This window comes from Phacochoerus africanus, chromosome 11 (assembly GCF_016906955.1).
Source record: "Phacochoerus africanus isolate WHEZ1 chromosome 11, ROS_Pafr_v1, whole genome shotgun sequence".
Classification (NCBI taxonomy): Eukaryota; Metazoa; Chordata; class Mammalia; order Artiodactyla; family Suidae; genus Phacochoerus; species Phacochoerus africanus.
The window spans coordinates 66,325,343-66,346,827 of record NC_062554.1 but is presented as its reverse complement, the minus strand read 5'-3'; the positions used below and the strand labels follow the sequence as shown (position 1 = coordinate 66,346,827).

Below are 21,485 nucleotides of genomic sequence, written 5' to 3'. Positions count from 1 at the left end.
CAAATTTTTGTCTTGGCCTTGGGTAGGTTATGAGAGTGTGTGCCAATTCACCTAACGGAAGAGGACACCATGCCTAGCCAGTTCTCAGCTTGCCCAGCGATGGGAAAGCTTCCATGCTCTGCCTTGACTGTGGCCTCACAGTGACCAGTGAAGTCCTGGCCAATGTCAGACTGCCTCAAGACTGTGGCTTGAGGTGCCCGCTCAGCCCTCCTTAGCAGTGAGTTCCAGCATTCTCTTCCTTCCTCTCATACAAATTATGCCTTTTCACTTATTTATTTATTTAAAAAAATTACAGCATATTAGGAGACCTAGGGCTCTGAGGAAAGCTCACAGATCCCTAGACACTGCTCTTCCTCTGCTGCCCCAAGTCCCACTGCAGAAGTGGTACACTGGATTCCAGTCAGTTGAAGCAGCTGCCAAATGCTGCTTGCCTCTGCCTGCTAATGTGAGGTTTGCTGATTATCCACCCTCCTCCTCCCCAGGAATGGTAAAAGCAGAGACCCAATATACTTGCGAGAAAATAAAGAGATTCGTATAATGACTGCATGTGTCATTTTCTATCCTGATGAATGATTTGCCAGGAGAAAGGAGTCATAGCCCTTCTTGGTGCCTAGAAGATGCTCTAAAAATAAAGAGCAGAAGTAAAGCATTTAAAAGACCAGGGGGTCCAGGCAACTCATCCAGTCTGAAAATGTTTCGCGTCAGCAGGCTTCTATTTTTAAAAAGCCTTAACTTCATTTGAAAGAAATGAAAACGTGGAAGCTGAACCAAAGGGAACCATCTATCTCCTTGGCTTCAGAGCAGAAGAGTCACAGAGTAGAAACTGCAAACAAACTGAGCATCACTAGAGACAAAGCCGATGACCACCCGACCCTATTTACTTGCTTAACAGTTGCCAGGACAAAGTGGCCACACCTAGGCTTTTGGATCAAGAACACGGAATTCTCTGATTCCAAATGCCTGTGATACTTGTCGCCACTGCCTGTCTTCCTGTGAATTAAAAAAAAAAAAAAAAAAAGAAAAAAGAAAAAGGGCAGTGCATAAGCAAATAAACACAGGAAATCAATTTCACCTCCAAAACAGGATGGGGCAACCCTGGAGAGGACACAAGGCCTGGCACAGCCCAACTGGAAAAGGGGGCCCTGGAATGGCTTTAGAAGCACAATCGGAACAGTGCCTGTACGACAGCAGGAATTTCCTTAGTGTGCGTGTGTGTTTTTAAAATTATAATTAACGCAACATGGCTGGGGGAAAAACAACCCCCTCTACCTCCCAGTGCATGAAGAAACACGCAACAGCCACAGGCATCATGTGCCTGAAGCTCCAGTCACTTTAGAACAGATTGTGTTTTCTTCTCCAAACCCAAAACCTGGCCCTTCACTGAGGCTTGGCCTTTCTAAAAGCCCAGGGAGTCGATGCAAGGCTCTCTCTGCCTGAACTGGTCCCTTATGTTAGGGGCATTTAGGATTCTGTGCTTCCCTCTAGAGCACCTGCTCTGGTTTCAAACCACTACATCAGTCCAAGAACTGATGCAAATCTATGAACAACAGCGCCTTTACCACTGGGCACAAATTATTCACGGAGTGATGCACACTATGCTCCTTGCCATTAGGCTCGGGGTCCCTGGTTGGCTGCTAATGAGGGTCAGTTGTGCTGGTGATCGAGGATCTTGGCTGCTCCCTGGTGATTACGCCCCAAAGGAAGCCACCGTTAGCTTGCACAGCTGAAAAGGGATCTTATTTTGAGAAAGCATTTTTTTTGGGCTGATTCCAGTTTGAAAATAAGAGGGCGAAAAAAGAATTGGGTGGAGTTGTCCCCAGTGGGGACCATGCACTGTCCTCAACCTCAGCTCAGTTCTGCTGCTGACGTGACAATGGCCATGAGCTGCCAAAGGCTGCTTCCCTCTGCTTGTTAAAGAGCCAAGCAACCCGTCCGATTTACCGAGTAGAGCTCATTCAGGACCTTCATCAGATCATCTTGGAGCTGCTGGCCGACTTCTTTGCTCTGCAAAGAAAGAGGAATGAAGGTTAACTGGGCAACAGAAGGAGGAGGGAGGGGCAACCAAGGCAAGAGCAGTGCTGGCTCCGCAAATAACACAGATGTAATTAAGGCCCATCATTGAACCCAGCAAATCAGATAACCCCTCTGATCAGATCAAACTATGGTCAGATTACTCAAAGAGCTTTAATAAAATGAAATGGGCCCCTTCTAGAGCCCAGCAAAGGCAAAATCATGCAGAGGGAAAATGGGTCGAAGCCTTTGATTTTTCAACTGGTCCCCAAAGAGCAGGCCAGAAAGGCACACCCTACTTAGCAATTGTTGTTAAGTGGACAAGCTTTCTTGGATCCTCGTAGTCAAGCATTCCGAGAACTGCGGAGGGAAGTAAGATGCGAAAGAGGATGAGAGAGGCATGTGTACGTAAACATCCAAGGACTTCAAAGTACCTGACTCCATAAGAATCTCCAAGCAAGGAGAAGTTATCCCTCTTACTTGCTTTATTTCTACCCCAAACTCTCAGGGCAGTGATACCTCAATCCTGATTGGTTGCTAATGTTACTCGAGTCTGATAATATATGTTACGGGGTGTCTGATTGGTTAATCTCAAGCCCTGGTGGCTCTCAGGTTCTTCACCGCTGCTTCCCAGGGCTGGCATCTAACTACATGGGAGAAGGGTAGAAACAGAGAAGAACAAGGAAGCAGGAAGGAAATAAGAGCCACGCCTTGGATACTGAGTGTTTAATGCCAAGTCCATGAGAGCAGGGCATAAAACTGATTGGCATCGCTGGGTCATTGAGAGGGGAAACCCTTGTTTTATCTTCTGCCAGATCCTTCTAGTTCTTTCCTACTAAGAATCAGATACCAGCAATGCCCTTCTAACAGAAGGTAAAATGCTACTCACTGCTATAGCTCGGCTCCCAGGCAAAGAAAGGAAGAGGTTTTGCATATCAGAAACATAACCATTTAAGGTCTTGCTTTTTTTCAAAATAAATGACTTTAGGGAGTTCTCTCTGTGGCGCAGCGGAAACAAATTCGACTAGTATCCACGAGCATGCGTGTTTGATCCCTGGCCTCGCTCACTGGGTGGGGGATCCGGCATTGCCGTGAGCTGTGGTGTAGGTCAAGGTACGGCTTGCGTCCCACATGGCTGTGGCATAGGTTGACAGCTGCAACTCTGATTGAACCCCTAGCCTGGCATCTTCCATATGCCTCGAGTGCCGCCCTAAAACAAACAAACAAACAAACAAACAAACAAAGATATGTGACTTTAAAATTCTTTTTTCTGATTACAAAAGGAATATGTGTTTATACCATACATCAGAAAACTGTAGGAAACCTGAAAAGACAAAAGTAACCCTTAATTCCTACTCCTAAAACATCACTACTCTAAACTTTGTTATACATTTTTCTTTTTTTTAAACTTTGTTGTACATTTTTCTAATCTCTCTATGATTTTTATGGGATTGGAATCGCATTATACACACTGTAAATTTTCCACCTCGAGGTCTATTGTGAACATTTCTCTACATGTTATTCTTCTATAATTACAATAGATTATATTGATGTACATTGATATAATGTCCAATTCTTGGACATTTACTTTGCTTACAAATTTTTATAATAAAACATGCTGTATTTAGTTACTCTGTATATAACCTATGCACAAACCTGTCATTATTTTCTCCTAGAAGTAACACTGCTGAGTCAGACTGCTAATTTATACCATTAACTGCCCTCGAGAAAAAAAAAAAAATGGACCCATCTAAAATCCCTCCAGAAGCATATGAGAATGTTTTTTTACTTTTCTTGGGTCTGAACAGTTTGATATGGTATCCTATTTTAATTTACAGTTCTTTGACCCTAGGGAGCCCGAACCTTTTTTTTTCCCCCCATGTTAACCAGTCATTTTCACTTTTCTTTTACGCTTTACCGTTTTTCTATTGAGGAATTAATTATGGAACATAACATATGTGTGACCTTTGTTGCAAGTAGATATGAATTTTTACACCTGGCCGTGTGGAGAGGGATGAAAGGAGTCCTGAATCAGCAATCACAAGACTCTTCTATTTCCAGCTCTCACACCATCAAGAAGATAACTTTGGACAACCTGGGCCATTTCGCTGGACCTCTGTTTTCTCTTTTATAAAATGAAAGTCTTCGGCTTAAATATTCCGAGGGTCTTTCGCAACGTCTGCCATTCAATCATAATTCTTCGTGATCCTTCACCTGGCTTCTTGAGTCTGTATCAGACCCAAATACCACCCACTTCCATGTCCCATGGGTTGGCCTCCCTCCACAGAGCAGAAGATACTGAGCAAGTTCTGGGGACAGAGCTGCTCTACAAAATACTGGCTGGCTTCAGGAGTCCCTTGCCGGTCTTAAATTTACTCTTCCCAAATGACTCTCATGCAAGGCCGTCAACCACTAGAAGAAACCACAAGAGCAAAGGCCTCTCATGCAGGACCTCATATTCCCATGATGAGGAGAGCTGAGCTCCACTAAAGCAGCAGAGGTCCGAGGAGGTGAGGTGAAGGGAAACAACACACCCACCAACTCCAGAGTCAGCACCGAGGCCAGAAAGTGGCCGTGAGCAACATTTCCAAATGCCCTGCCCTCCTGCCTCCAGGCCAGCGCCCCCTGCCAGCCTCCCTTACACCTCCCTGTGTTTAAATGGCAGAGGTTACAGGAGAAAGCTCCCATCCCTCTACCCTGCTGCTTAGCCCCGACTGCAATAACCTTAGCCCCAGAGGAGGTGGGAAGAGGAGCGGGAGAAAAAGCATAACCAATAAAATAGCAATGAAGCCCAGGCAGGTGTTTCCTTTCGAGGACTGATTAGTTGGAAAAGGACCGACTCCACTATTATCCCTGTTTATTTGAACAGGCTACAGAAGTGATTCTGACTTATTCTCCCTCTGGCTAAGGGCTGGGCTGGGAACTCACGTGTTGCTAGCCTGGTCACAGTTATGCTAAAGCCCCCAGCGTTTGAGCAATTCTGACTCTGAGAAGAGAGGCAGGCAATGGTCTGTACCTCTCCTTTCCCAGAGGATAAAAGGTCACCAGAAACCTGAACTGTGTGCCTCTGGGGGTGAGGGTGGCCCCAGTGACCCCAAAAATGGCTTCCACACTGCTGTGGAGCAGTTGTCAAAGCTGGGAAGCTACAAGGGAGCTCCACCCAAAGACAAGGGGGACATTTAGGCCTGGGAACAACAGGACCTGAAGGGGCCGAGTCCATGACAATGCAGACTTTCCGCTTCCTATAAAAAACAGCAAGGGGTCTCTCCGCAGGGAAGAGAAAGAGAATTTACAGAGCAGTCTTGATGCATATCACACAGCCTGCATCTCTTTTCTTTAAAATTTCTTGGAAGAGAATGAGTCATCTAAACATCGCAGGAAACCAAAAAGAAGTTGAGGGAAAAAATTACTTTGGGCAAAGTTTTGCTCTTAAATGTCTGCATAGTAATCTTTGCCTGGAAAAAAAAAAAAAAGATGCCTAAATTTAGACCAGAGATGTGGCACAGTTAAACAATGCTGGTTCTCTGAGAGAGGAAGTGCCATGGGGTGCGCAGGCAGGAGCTTTTATTTTGAAACTAACCACAACCATTTGGCCAGTGTGTTTGTGGGGGGGCTGGGTGGGGGGCACTCTGCCTGCTGCCGGGGCGGGGCTGATCGGAAGGCAGTGAGATTGCAACAGCTCCTGCCAGCTGTGTGCTTATTTACCAAAGGGGCAGGGAACCCTCCTTTTCCAACAGATAACAGCAATGGACGACAGAACCGAAACACACAGCCTCCTTTCCCCAAGACCGTCACATTCCGGAACCACCTCACTCCCAGAAAGGATAGAGCAGCAGAAATATAAGGAAACGTGAGGTTCCGTGGCCTGAGCAGGATGTCGGGACACGAGGCTGGTCACTCATCTTTGGAGCGAGACGTAGCCTGAGCTTGGATGGGTTTGTCTATTAGCTTTTCCCAAAGAACACTGCTAATGAAGGCATTTTTAACTCTCATCAGAGAGATTACCTACTATCTGATGCTCTAGGTACTTGGCTCAGCATGCGTGTGCTTTCCGAGTTAGGGAGAAGGGGCTGTTTAATGGCCATCTATACTACAGAGCTGTATTATTTGACAGGCACAGAATTACCCCTTATTTGTATTAAAAAAAAAAAGGGGGGGGGGAAGGCCTGTCTCTGCTGTATGGTGAGAGCTCATTTCAGCCCTGTCCCAAGGCTGAGCCTGTCAGCAGGTAGAAACAGTAGGGTCATTTAGTTCTCTGCCGATTAGCCTGTGTCAGCAGTTTTCTAAAAAAGAATCCAATTTTCAAGGGCATATATCTCTCTCTGCCAGTGCCCCACCCCCTCCCTACCCCAAAGGCACTTCTGAGGGCAACTGTTAAGAAAGAAAACCTAGTTTCAAATAGGATTTACATTTACAGATTTCAGGGGAAAGAGACGTGAACGCTATACAAGGCTCTGGCAGCAGCAGAAGTGTCACCAGATGTAGAGCGACAGTGTCAGAGGCATTGGATCACCACTTCAAAGAGGCCAAGTTTCAAGAGTTGGAGCTTTGCCTGAAGTGCTTTTGGTGGGCAGGACGAGGCTAAAAGGAGTGGCTGTCTGGCACCAGGGTCAGTGCTTGGTGACAATGGGCACTGTGTCTGGCCCCTCCCCAACCCAACTCAGCCCATCCAAACAGGTGGTGCAGGATGTGGCTGCAGGGGTACAGGGGGTGTGATCATGCGGGTCAAAACTCAGGAGGGACTTCTAGATTCCTCTGGGGCCAAGCTACTTCTATCTATGCAAGGGGACTCTTTCTATACCGCTTTCACTCAAAAATCCCCATGATGTGAGTTTCCTGGTGGCTTAGTGGGTTAAGGATCCAGCATTGTCACTGCTGTGGCTCTGGTTACTGCTGTGGCATAGGTTCAATTGATCCCTGGCCCAGGAACTTCTGCATGCTGCAGGTATGGCCAAAAAAAGGAAAAAAAAAAGAAAAAAAAAAGGATAGCGTATGATGGCTCTAGCAGGCCTGTGCTCTAGTTATATACTCTGAGGAGCCCACGGGAGCATAAAATACAAATATACTGAATTGCAAGACTTTTATAGAAAGGTAGGCTGGGAGCTGCCTCGAGAGGGACATTTGAAGTGCTTTTACCTTCTGAAGATAAGGCAGAATAGGATTTAAAAAAAAAATACACTTCAGGAGTTCCCATCGTGGCACAGTGGTTAATGAATCCGACTAGGAACCATGAGGATGTGGATTCGATCCCTGGCCTTGCTCAGTGGGTTAAGGATCCGGCGTTTCTGTGAGCTGTGGTGTAGGTTGCAGATGCCGCTTGGATCTGGAGTTGCTGTGGCTGTGGCGTAGGCTGGCAGCTGTAGCTCGGATTGGACCCCTAGCCTGAGAACCTCCACATGCTGCAGGTGTGGCCCTAAAAAGACAAAAGAAAAAAAACCCACACTTTCAAAATTTCAATCCAATGTAATATCTGTGTCTACAGTAAAAGTACTTTTTGTTTACACTGTATTCTGATGTTTCCTATTCTTGTCTCCTCCATTTAGTCATAATTCACTAAATTCCTTTTACAACTCATCAATAATGAGTCATTATACACAGGCCTCAAAAGACTGGGCACACTGTAATTGCGGAATTACTAAAGAAAAGAGTTGGTTACTGACTGAAGCCCACCAACCAAGACACGTGTTAAGTAACGTGGCCTTTAAGGTGGCTGATGGCATGTTTTGAAGCAGGTTCAATTACTAGATCTTGGCAAGGGGGAAATGCTGAATTTTAAGGAGTGATCAATAAAAAGTCCATGGCAAATATTTACTGAACGTTATGATGTGTTAAGCACTTGCAGTTTAATGGAAAATATAGATGTATACAAAATAGTTTAAAAGTTTATAATCTACTGAGAAAGATGGACATTAAGCTGATGTTTGAGCCTATCTGCATGCAACTCTTCCAGACTCAAAAATATTACTAGAAATGGAATTTCTTAAGCTGCTTTTCTAGTTCAAGATCAATTTCTTTTTCAATCTCAGCCAAGAGCTTTCCACACTTAACCTAACTCCAGAGCAAGCTGAATCTAGCTTGCCAGAAACAGAAATGGGATTTCAAAAGATCTTGCTATTACATAGCACATCCTTTCTTTGAACTTGCCTTTCTAAGTTACTAATAGATATTTCAAGTGATAATGATACTGCTTCGGTATAAGTGACTCCCAGAGCCATCACATTTCATTTTTAAAGAATCCCTTGAGCTTCTCAGTACCATAAAACTAAAAACTCACCAGTTGCTTCTTCACTCAGAAGAGAATGTGTAGTTAAATTCTCTCAGGGACCAGAGTCACATTTTAAAAGAAAATATCAGAAACCTGACACAGTCTGAGACCCAATACCTGTCCCAGAATTTGTCTTTTGAAACACAATTGGTTTCTTCATTAGATTCCAGTTTAATTATCTAAAGAACTGAATCTTAAAAAAAGTACCAAAGCTAAAATAATGAAAGAGACAGGTTACAACTTTTAAGGCATCTTTCTATCTTCCAGGGTGCCCAGTCCACTGCTTTGTACACAGCAGGTGTAAGATAATCAGTTGTCAAATCAATTAGATAAATTATTATTATTATTTTGCTTTTTAGGGCTGCAGCTGTGGCATATGGAGGTTCCCAGGTTAGGGGTCTAATCAAAGCTACAGCTGCCAGCCTACACCAAAGCCACAGCAACACCAGATCCTTAACCCGCTGAGCCGAGGCCAGGGATCAGACCTGAAACCTCAGGTTCCTAGTCAGATTCGCTTCGCTGTGCCACAACAGGAACTCCCAATTAGATACATTTTTAGGCTGAAACATTATGCTTTCACATAATCACAAGAATAAAATAATATAGCTGCATTTAATTCATAGACATAATTGAAAGTGGAAACTCCATCAGAAGATAACCATATGAACTCCCTCAGGTTATAGTTCACAGATGAGCCCCAAAAGTTGAAACAACTTTTCCAGGGTCACATAACTGTACTCAGAGGGGTGAAACACACAGGCTCCAGAGCAGGATTTGAATCCCGCTTCTACTTCCCAATTGTGTGACCTTGGGTAAAATCTCTAACTATTCTATGCCTCAGTTTCCATGTCTGTAAAAGAGGATAATAAAGTGATAATCCATGTAAAGTGCTTAAGTCTGAATCTAGCACTTGGTACGCTCAATAAATGTTAGCTATTATTAATACTAGGGTCCAGGTCTCTCAATACCCACTGGATGCTCTACCACACTGGGCTGCCTCTGTAGGTACCCTCGAAACATGAAATGATCATGATATGTGGAATTGGTAGAGCCCCCAGAAGTTAATCCCCAGGCAGGACTGCAGCTAACTCCCTCCAGGGAAGGGGCTCGCTCAACCGCAGGGAAGAAGAATCTTTGGCTCTCCTCATGCTCTTGCGGCACCATCTAGTCCCCTCCCCAGTTTCAGTAAAAACTAAAGTAACAATGACTCTGTAAGATATATGCAGATTTCCTACGGGGTGTTTAGCCACAAGGAGGAAACTGGAAGAGGTGTGTTGAGCAAAATAAAAAAGGACAGAATTCCTTTCTAGCTCTCTGGGTAGATTCAACAGAAACGATCCTTCTCAGATGCACAACCAGGACATGGTTCAATTGGGGTCATAAATTAAATGTCCAAAGGTAGGCGCTCCCAACTGCTCAGGTCAGAGAAGACAAAAAAATGTCCAGGACTAATTTCTGATTTAATGAAATCCAAGAGCTTTCTCCTCTAGGGCCTGTGTTTGTGAAAGCCATTTCCTTAAGGCTTTCCCAGAAGTTCTGGAATGCATGAGCAGTCAGACTTCATCACCCACAGTACTGCTAAGTGAGCCCTGGGAGAAAATCCACTCTTTGCCATGACAGTGAACTCTGTGGATTGAACATCGACCTCCCGTGGCCGCTTACCATGCTGTTCCAACCGACCAGAGCCTCTTGTCAGGGAAACATACGATTAGGACAAGACTGAGTCCCACTGGACTGGGGCAGGGGTGGGGTGGGAGTGAGGGAGTAGGACAAGGTTGAAGGCCCTCTGCTCTCCCAAAACCTTAGATGGCACAGTCTAAAACACGGTCCTCTAACCATCTGAATGTCCCTCCATGGCTGTTTCAATCTTTTGGATGGCCTATTCTAATGCTAAGAAAATAAGCTGAGGAGTTCCCGTCGTGGCGCAGTGGTTAACAAATCCGACTGGGAACCATGAGATTGCGGGTTCAGTCCCTGCCCTTGCTCAGTGGGTTAACGATCCGGCGTTGCCGTGAGCTGTGGTGTAGGTTGCAGACGCGGCTCGGATCCCGCGTTGTTGTGGCTCTGGTGTAGGCCGGTGGCTACAGCTCCAGTGAGACCCCTAAGCCTGGGAACCTCCACATGCTGTGGGAGCGGCCCAAGAAATAGCAAAAAAAGACAAAAAAAAAAAAAGAAAATAAGCTGAAAGCAACATCCCTAAAAGGAAAGAGACAATCAAGTCTGAGGCTCCATTTCTTAAACCATCACTGTGATCCTTCTCTTGGCAAATTTCCATCTTTAGCTCTTGGGGATAATGATTTCAGTGGGAGTGTAATATTGTCTTTAGGCCCTGATCTCCAGTGCCCAAGGACTTCTTGAGGTCATATTGAGGATGAGTGATCACCCCGTGTCTCAGGCAGGACACTAAAGTCATAAAACAGTGTCTTGATGACCATGGCTCCTTGGGTAGACTGGGACACAGGACAAAAGACACAAACGCAAACAGGCAACCTGAAAGCACAAATCTCTCAGCAGCTGTAAAATGAACTCTGGAAGAAAAACAGTCAATGGGGAGTTCCCGGCGTGATGCAGGGGAAACAGGTTCGACTAGGAACCATGAGATTGAAGGTTTGATCCCTGGTCTCGCTCAGTGGGTGAAGGATCCGGTGTTGCTGTGAGCTATGGTGCAGGTTGCAGATGTGGCTAGGATCTGGCATTGCTGTGGCTCTGGCGTAGGCTGGCAGCTGTAGCTCCGATTGGACCCCAAGCCTGGGAGCCTCCATATGCCTTGGGTGCAGCCCTAAAAAGACAAAAGACAAAAACAAAACAAACAAAAAAAAACCCCAAAAAAACAACAGCCTATCCATGGCTTGCAACTGGGCAAGAAGGGGGAAATAAAAAAGCCAGAATGATAGGATGTGTATAAGCATATGCCCGCCTACAATAAGGAATTCCCAGGGGATGGGGGATGGGAAGAATACCCCTGCGGCTCCCAGATGACTGGGAGAAGGCTGGAAGAACAAGAGTTAATAAAGTCCATCTGAACGTTGGCAGCGTGAACAGGGAAAGGAGCCACGCAGCCTGGTAGGAAGTAAGTCAGTCAGCAGCACCCATACAGGAAATGCCTGAGGCACTGGGAAAATCGCTGATTAGATACTTTAGGAAAGAGGAACCCAGCAGCAAAGTCAGTTCATAGACTGAGTTGTAGTACTTTTGGAGTTCCCTTAGACTCTCACTGTCCAGAAAGCAAAGGAGGCTCCAGGGGATTCCACTGGGGAAAATGGGGTTTCCTGACAGTCCAGGTGCCACAGTTGGACCCAGAGGAGCATAAAGCCAATTCTGGGAGACAAGCAGAGCAGTGCACTACCCAGGGGCTGGGGTGGTGCTCTGAGCTTGGACAGTTTCCTTGGTGACAGTGGTCTGCACCCTCTTGTCTTTGTCACGCTATGTCATGTGCATAGTCACTCCCAGCAGTCTACATACAACTAAGAAAATCTACATCCATGGGGGAAGGTACCGTGGTCTCCCTTGCCAGTACCTCATCCCAAGTGAAAAATCCCTGAATTGTGAGAAGGAGGATGTCCAGAGTTTGGACCTGACTCCAGCTCTGTTTTCTCACCTAACTGCTTCAAATGTTTCCTAATTCAAGCTTTATAAATTTTCCTGGTACACCACAAAGAACTTCTATCTGCTTACAACTGTTAGGCATAGTGCCGTGTAGGCTGGGTTTGTTCACTGTTTTTCATATCTCCTAAATCTTTACTCATTTTTTTTGTGTTTGTTTTTGTCTAGTTGTGTGATCATTCACTAAGACAGGTGTATTAGATCTCTCACTGGGGTTGATGATCTATTTTCCTTTAAACTCTGTTCATTCTTTGATTTATAGGCTTTAAGGCTGCATTAAGTATATACTTCTTCCTGGTAACTTAAATCTTTAATTATTATGAAATGTCCTTCTTAATCTCTAATAATACTTTTTGCATTAAAATCTATCTGGTCTGATTTTATCAGAACTATCGTTTTCTATCATTTTGCTTTAACTCTTTCTTTTTTTTTTTTTTTGCTTTTTACAGCCGCACCCATGGCATACGGAGGTTCCCAGGCTAGGAGTCGAATTGGAGCTACAGCTGCCGGCCTACGCTACAGCCATGGCGACGCAGGATCTGAGCCGCGTCTGCAACCTACTCCACAGCTCACGGCAATGCCAGATCCTTAACCCACTGAGCGAGGGCAGGGATCGAACCTGCAACCTAAGGTTCCTAGTCAGATTCGTTGCCACTGAGCCACATCAGGAACTCCTTTTTTTTTTTTTTTTTTAACTCTTTCTGTATCTTTATATTATGGTACTACTTTTATAAGCAATGTAAGCTTCAGTTTTGTTTATTTAAAATCTGTTTTTTAATTTTGCATGAGTCTGTTTGTGCTTATTGTAATTACCTATACATCTAGGTTTAAATCCACTTAATAGTTTATGATATTTGTTCTTCTTATCTCTACGGTCCCTTTTCTCCCATTTTTTTACCTTCTTTTTTGCCTTCCACTTAAAAAAGATTCAGTGAAAGTCACTCTTTTTGGTTTATTCTACGTGTTTTGACCAATGTACCCAAGTGTGTAACCAGCACCACAATTAAGACATAGACATCATTCACTTCACTCAGGCTGCCCCTTTGTAGCTGAACTCTCCTCCACCCATAACCCCTGAAAGCCAGTGCTGTGCCCTACATTCCTATAGCTTTGTCTTTACCAGAATCTTTCAGGCTATTTTGTATTTATCAAGTTTCCCCTTCTCTTAGATTGGCAGAGATACTAATTCTTTAGTGAAAACCCTAAAGTAAATACACATCCTTGACTTGCCAGAGTCTAATATAAATTAATCCTCTTACCACTTGCTGAACAATACCTTCAAACCCATTTCTCCATCTCTGCCTAGACATGGATTCTATTGTTGCCATTTACATAAATTTTACATATGTTTAAAACCCCATAAGAGATTATTTCTTAAAGTTGGTATTCATTTAGATGTACGCTCACATATACTTATTGTTTCTCTTCATTCATTCCAGCATATCCAAGCCTTTACCTGCGAGCATTTCATTTCTGCCTGAAGAATACCATCCAGGATTTCTTTAGTGCAAATTCTGCTGATGATAAGTTCTATTAGATTTTTCTTGTCTGACACTATCTACTTCACTTTCATTTTTTTTAACATTTTATTATTTCTATTATAGTTGATTTAAAATGTTCTGTCAATGTCTGCTGTACAGCAAAGTGACCCAGTCATAAGTGTATATATATATATGTACATATACACATTCTTTATATATTTATATATATATACATTCTTTTTATCATTTTTCTCATTATATAATATATATATACATACATATATATATACACACACATTCTTTTTCTCATGATCCTCCAGCATGTTCCATCACAAGTGATTAGATATAGTTCCCTATACTACACAGCAGGATCTCATTACTTTTCCACTCCAAATGCAATAGTTTGCACCTACTAGCCCTAAACTCCTGGTCCATCCCACTCCCACCCTCTCCTCCTTGGCAATCCCAAGTCTGTTCTCTGGGTCCATTAGTTTGTGTCTTTTCTGTTGTTAGGTTCATTTGTGCCATATATTAAGTTCCAGATATAAGTGATATCATATAGTATTTGTCTTTCTCTTTCTTACTTCACTTAGTATGATAGTCTCTAGTTCCATCTATGTTGCTGCAAATGGTATTATTTTGCTCTTTTTATGGCTGAGCAGTATTCCAATGTGGATATATACCACATCTTCTTAATCCATTCATCTGCCGATGGGTATTTAGGTTGTTTCTGTTTCTTGGCTATTGTGAATAGTGCTGTAGTGAACATAGGGATGCATGTATCTTTTTCAATGAAAGGTTTTTCTGGATATATGCCCAGGAGTGGGATTGCTAGGTCATATGGTAGTTCTATATTTACTTTTCTGAGGTACCTCCATACTGTTTTCCACAGTGATTATACTAATTTACACAACTGTGTAGGAGGATACCCCTTTCCCCACACCCTCTCCAGCATTTGTTATTTGTTGACATCTTAATGATGGCCATTCTGATTGGTGTGAGGTGGTACCTCATTGTAGTTTTGACTTGTATTTCTCTAATAATCAATCTCTAATAATCAGTGATTTCAAACATTTTTTCATATGCCTGTTGGCCATCTATATGTCTTCTTTAGAGAAATGTCTATTCAGGTCTTCTGCCCATTTTTCGACTGGGTTGTTGGTTTTTTTTGCTGTTGTGTTGTATAAGCTGTTTGTAGACAAGGGCTTAATCACTTTCATTTCTGAAGGCTATTTCATTCCATCGTCTCTTGTCTTCTATTGTTTCTATTGAGAGGTCAGCTGTCAACTTTGCTGTTGCTTCTTTGACGGTAACATGCCTCCCCCCCACCCCCTACCTTTGGCAGTTTTTAAGAATTCTCTCTGTCGAGATTTTCAGCAACTTTACTATAATGAATGTACATGTAATTTTCTCTGTATTTATTCTGGTTGGGGTTCATAACCCTTCTTTTCTTCAACCTGTAACTTGAAGTCTTTTCTTTTCTTTTTTTTTGTCTTTTGTCTTTTTTGTTGTTGTTGTTGCTATTTCTTAGGCTGCTCCCATGGCATATGGAGGTTCCCAGGCTAGGGGTTGAATCGGAGCTGTAGCCACCGGCCTACGCCAGAGCCACAGCAACTCGGGATCCGAGCCGTGTCTGCAACCTACACCACAGCTCACGGCAACGCCGGATCGTTAACCCACTGAGCAAGGGCAGGGATGGAACCCGCAACCTCATGGTTCCTAGTCGGATTTGTTAACCACTGTGCCACAACAGGAACTCCTGAAGTCTTAGTTTGGGACAATTCATAGCTATTATCTCTTCAAATATTGCGTCTATCCCATTCTCTCTGTTCTCTTCTTCTGGGACTTCAAATATATATATATATTAGGCCTATTCATATCCCATAAATCTCTTATGTATTTATTTTTTTGGTACTTTCTACCCTTTTCTCTCTCTAAGCTTGAGTATGTGGGTTTTTTTTCCTGACCTATCTTCCAATTCTTTAATTCTTTATTCAGCTTTGTCTAACCTGCTGTTTAATCCACACTGAACTCTTTTAGTTACTGTATTTTTCAATAGTAAAATTTCTGTTTGATTCTTCTTTTTTTAACCATTGAGATAAAACTCACATACAATACTCAATTCCCCACTTTTTTTTTTTTTTTGGTCTTTTTAGGGCTGCACCCGCACCATATGGAAGTTCCCAGGCTGGGGTTGAATCAGAACTATTGCCACTGGCCTACACCACAGCCTCAGCAATGTGGGATCTGAGCTATGTCTGCAACCTATACCACAGCTCCTGGCAATGCTAGATCCTTAACCCACAGAGTGAGGCCAGGGATCAAACCTGCATCCTCATGGATACTAGTCAGATTCATTTCTGCTGAGCCACAATGGGAACTCCTCAATTCACCATTTTAAAGGGTATGGTTCAGGGGTTTTAATATATTCACAAGGCTGTGCAACAATCACCACTATTTAACTCCAGAACATTTCATCACCCAAAAAAGAAGACTTAAACCTGTTATTAGGACCTCTCTCCCTTGACCCCTTCTTCCAACTCCTGGAAACTATTAATCTACTTTCTGTCTCTATGGATTTACCCGTTCTGGATATTTCCTATAAATGGACACATATGTGTTTCTAAGCTTCATCCATGTTATAGTATATATCAGTACTTCCCTTTCATAGCTAAGTAATATTCCACTGTAGGGGTATGCCACATTTTGTTTATCCACTAATCAGTTGATGAACATTTGGATTGTTTCTACTTTTTGGTTATTAGGAATAATGCTGTTATGAACATTCATATACAAGTTTTTGTGCGGGCATGTTTTCAAATATCTTGGATATATATCAAGGAGTGCAACTGCTTGGTCATAGGGTAGCTCTATGCTGAAGTTTTGCTTAAGTTTTTGAAAAATTACCACACTGATTTTCATAGCACCTGCACCATTTACAATCCCATTAACAATGTATGATGGTTCCAATTTCTCTACATCCTTACCAACGTTTGTTCTTTTCCTATTTTTATTTTTAAATTACACTCATTCTAGTGGGTGTGAAGTGGGCTTTCACTGTACTTTTGATTTTCAGTTCTCTAATGACTAACAATGTTGATGATCTTTTCATGTTCTTGGACATCTGAATACCTTGTTTGGAGAATTGCCTATGCAAGCCTTTTGCCTTTTTTAAGATTGGATCGTTCCTCTTTTTGTTGTTGAGTTGTAAGACTTCTTTAGATATCCTGGATACAGATCTTTTTTTTCTTTTTTCTCCTTTAGGACCACACCCGTGGCATATGGAGGTTCCCAGGCTAGGGGTTTAATCAGAGCTGTAGCTGCTAGCCTACACTAGAGCCACAGCAATGCCAGATCTGAGCCTTGTCTGTGACCTACAACTCAACTCACAGCAACACCGGATCCCTGACACATTGAGCGAAGCCAAGGGATCGAACCTGCAACCTCATGGTTCCTAGTCAGATTTGCCTCCGCTGTGCCATAACGGAAACTCCAGATATCCTGGATACAGATCTTTGTCAGACATGATTTGTAAATATTCTTTCCCATTCTCTAGGTATTTTTTTTTTCACTTTTTTGATAATGTCCTTTGAAGTGCAGGAATTTATAAGTTTTTCCTCTGTTTAAACTCAGTGGTTTTTTTTTTTTTAAATTATTATATTCATATAGCTGTGCAAAAATACCACATCAATTTAGGAATATTCTCATTACTCCAAAAACATTTTTTTTAGAACATTTTCATCACTACACACTCATTATTTTAAAGCAGTCATCCCCATTTCCCTCCAGCATTCCCTGAGGTCTAGGGAACCACAATCTACCTTCTGTCTCCATGAATATATTTCTTATGGACCCTTCAGATAAATGGAATAATACAATGGTTTCTGGTGACTGAATTCATTCATAGAGCATGATATTTTCAAAGCTCACCCACACTGAAGCATGAATCAGTATTTCACTCCTTTCCACAGTCAGATAATACTACATTATGTGGGTATATCGACTTTTATTCATTCATCTGTTCATGGACATGTGGGTTATTTCTATTTTTTTGCTATTATAAGTAATGTTGTTTGAACATATGTTACAAATCTAATAATACACTATAATTATTACATTATATAATTTTGGAAAGTTTCTATTTTTACGTCTTCAGGGTAACTAATCATTTCTTCTGCAATATCAAGTCTACCATTCCACATGCAACACAATCTACCAATCTACCAATCTACTCCCAGTGTATTTTTTATCTCAGACATTCTCATCTCTAGAAATTTGATTGTGGTCTTTTATATATTTTTATGTGCCTTATATGACTTTTGAACATAAGGAGTACATTTATAATAACTTTTAATGTCACTGTCTGCTAATTCTCACATCTGTATAAACGTGCAAGTTTTGGGTTAGACTGACTGCTTTCCTCTGCCTTACAAGTTGTATTATCTTGTATGCCTGGTTATTTTTAATTTGATGCCAGACATGAGCTTACCAGGTTAGATACTGCCATATATATTTGTATTCCATACATTTTTTTCAGCATTAATTTCTGGGACAAATGAAATTATTTAAAAGCAGTTTGACCTTTTGGGGTCTTACTTTTAATATTTGTTAGGTAAAACTCCAAATGTGTTTAGTCCAACAATAATTACTCCCAAATATAGACACAAGACTCTTCTGAATATTCTATTCAATGCCCCACAAATTATGAGGCTTTCCAGACTGGCTAGGAACAGACACTATACCCAGTCCTGTGGAGCACTATGTACTGTTCTCTGTTAGCCTTCTGGATTATTCTTTCCTGTCCTTGAATAGTTTGCTTACATGCATGTACTGGTGAGCTGAAAACTTGAGGGGAACTCTCTGCAGAAGTTTATAATTTTGATGAACTTCAATTTATGTATTTTTTTCTTTTTGCCGCTTATCTTTGGTGCCATATCTAAAAAAAAATTATCAGAGTTTCTCTTGTGGTGCAGTGGAAATGAATCCAACTAGGAAGCATGAGGTTGTGGGTTCGATCCCTGGCCTCACTTAGTGGGTTAAGGATCCGGCGCTGCCGTGAGCTGTGGCGTAGGTCACAGACACGGCTCAGATCTGGCCTTGCTCTGGCTGTGGCATGGGCCAGCAGCAACAGCTCTGATTAGACCCCTGGCCTGAGAACTCCCTAAAAAGACAAAAGACAAAAAATAAAATAAAACAAAATAAAAATTACCTAATCCTAGGCCACAAAGATTTATGCCTATGTTTTCTAAAAGTTTTAGTTCTTACATTTATATCTTTGACCCATTTTGAGTTATTTGATTCTTTTTTTGCACTTTCTAGTTTTTGGTATTATGATATTTGATTTCGTAAATATATTAAACATAATTAATTTAGAGTTTGGCAGACATTATATGTCCATCCATAGAATGGCTATCCATGCCTGTAGGTCTGTTGTTTCTCTTACCAGCATTGCGTGTACAAAACACACAACTGGCCGAGGATGACAATAGTGCCTTCCACTAGAGAGGATTTAAATTTGCTTAGAGCCACTAGATATCCTAGATCAACTTAATGCAATTAGAGATTAAGATAATTTGAAGCTAGGTTTCAGTCCTCGTGAGACTGCATGGTCTATTTCTGATTCACTCGTACTTCTAAATTGTGTCCCTGTGGGGTCCCAAAGCCTGGGAAGGTTTACCAGGGCTCCCATTCCTTGGCCTTGAATTCCAATTTCTGTTCTGCTAGCCTTAGGGCTACTAGCCCCATGCAGCTTCTTTTCTAGATGCCTCTCAGGCAAAAGCAGCTCCAAAGAAGCAGAAGGGCTGGTCTGAATGACCCAAACTTCCATTTCCAGTAGCAAAACTCAAAGTTTAAACTCTGAAGACAGACTTTATTTTATATTTATGTATAGCCCTCACCAAGCCCAGTGCAATGTTGGATATCCAATTAGTATGCTTTGTATGAGAGAATAAATGGATATTGGTGAAAGTGAAGGCTTACCACATGTGTGTTTTAAAGTTGTTCATTTCCCAGGACACGGTAACCAAAGTATTCTGGTAAAATAAGAGAGAAGTAAGCCTGAGGTTTTAAATATGGTTCTTCACTACTTCCTTAGGGGCTTTTCAAAAACCACAATCCATCAAAGGATAGGAGGGGGCTGAATCCACCTCATGTGAAGGGCATATGTGATATTAGCTGTTAGTGATTGAGAATCCAGATTTAAATCTCAGGCATTCTCTGGGAATCCAAAGTCCACCAAAGGGAGGAAGTCCCCACGAAGCTCTAAAAATGAGCACATACCAAAGTCTTCTGTGGGGCCATCTGGGGCCTGAAGGAGGTTTGGCCATTTAGTTCCTGGGACATGTGTGAAAATGTCAGCTCCTCAGCTAGCCCCAATTCCCCACCAGCACACTGGCCTTTCTTAAGTGACACTAGCATAAAAAGAGAAAAAAATAAGCACTGGCTTCTGATTCTCTCTCCAGTAAGTGGCCACACGCTGCTGATTCTTCCTTCATGATATATGTAACATCTGTCTGCTTTTCACTGCTCCTGCCAGGCTACCACATTGCGGGCCCTCATTCCCCTGCCCTGGATTAGAGGCCCAGTCTTTCTGAAACAGCAGCTCTCTTATATCATTTTCCTGTGAATAAATCTTCCTTGGTTCCCAAGGCTCTCAGAGCAAAGTTCAAACTCCTTGGTCGGACATTCAGGGCTCTTCTCAGGTTTGTTTCAAGTACCCCCCTCATAAACACTCGGATTTAGCCAAACGATTTTACTCACCACCCTCGGAAGGGTCCTCACAGATTCCTGTGCCCTCTTCTGTCCTGAAATCTGTCCCGTCCAAATGGAATATCCTTCTACTCTAACTCCCCCGCCACACCCATAAACTCCTCACTTTCTCTGTCTCTAATTATGAAATCGTTTTCACTCACTAAAAACCTTGGAGTTCCTGTCATGGCTCAGTGGTTAACGAATCTGACTAGGAACCATGAGGTTGCAGGTTCGATTCCTGGCCTCGCTCAGTGGGTTAAGGATCCAGTGTTGCTGTGAGCTGTGGTGTAGGTTGCAGATGCGGCTTGGATCCCACGTTGCTGTAGCTGTGGCGTAGGCTGGCAGCTACAGTTCTGATTAGACCCCTAGCCTGGGAACTTGCACATGCCGTGGAAGCGGCCCAAGAAATGGCAAAAAGACAACAAACAAACACACAAACTCACCTGTCTACTTACTGTATGTAAAGCATTCACTGTACCTGGCACATGATAAATCTTATATATTCTTTAAAGAAAGTGTGCTGTGGGCGGGGATATAATTTTTAATCAGTGGTGATGATGAAAATTGCATGTCTACTTTTCAAAAAATTAAATTGTGTCCTACCTCACATTATGTATAAAAATTGATTTCATGGAGATGGCTTAAATACCATAAGGTGAAAGACAAAACTGTAAGATTTTTTTCTCTTTTCTTTCTTTTTGCTTTTTAAGGCTGCACCTGCGGCATATGGAAGTTCCCAGGTTAGGGGTCCAATCAGAGCTACAGTTGCTGGCCTGAGCCACAGCCACAGCAATGCCAGATCCGAGCCTTATCTGTGACCTACATCACAGCTCACGGCAATGCTAGATCCTTAACCCACTGAGTGAGGTCAGGGATCGAACCCTCAACCTCATGGTTTCTAGTCGGATTTGTTTCTGCTGAGCCATGATGGGAACTCCCAAACTCTAAGACTTTTAGAAGATAATACAATGGAATAGCTTCAAGACCTTAGGGCAGGAAGGATTTTTTTAAACATGGTAGAAAAAGCGCTAACCATAAAGAAAAACAGATACAATCATGTCAAAATGATGAACTTTTAATAACCAGTAGAAAATACGAAAAGGGAAAAAAAAGACAAGACACAGTGTAGAAGAATATGCGTCTCCCCAAATAACCAAGGAAAGGATTAATATTCAGAATAGGCACTTCATAGGAATACATCTAAATGGTCAATAAAAATAAGAAAAGGTCCTCAAAACTCATTAGTAAGGAGGCTGTTGCAAATTAAAACCGATGTGACAATAGCTAAAATTAAAACAGTTCAAAGTAACACTACAGCCAAAATGAAAAATCTGACCATACTAAACATTGGCAAGGATGTAGAAAAATGAAACACT

The 21,485-nt window shown here is 42.4% G+C and overlaps 1 protein-coding gene across 10 annotated transcripts in view; it reads right to left on the bottom strand.

Moving 5' to 3' along the window:
• Positions 1-21,485, bottom strand: part of SRGAP2 (SLIT-ROBO Rho GTPase activating protein 2) — a 276,234-nt gene that overhangs the window by 86,931 nt on the left and 167,818 nt on the right. For all 10 annotated transcript variants that reach the window (XR_007130747.1, XM_047752470.1, XM_047752469.1 and 7 more), the window contains exon 5: positions 1,942-2,004. Coding sequence is in view for 9 of the 10 variants with exons in the window: in XM_047752470.1 (XP_047608426.1) it covers positions 1,942-2,004 (63 nt within the window). In the remaining variant the exon portion in view is untranslated. The remainder of the gene's footprint in view (positions 1-1,941; positions 2,005-21,485) is intronic.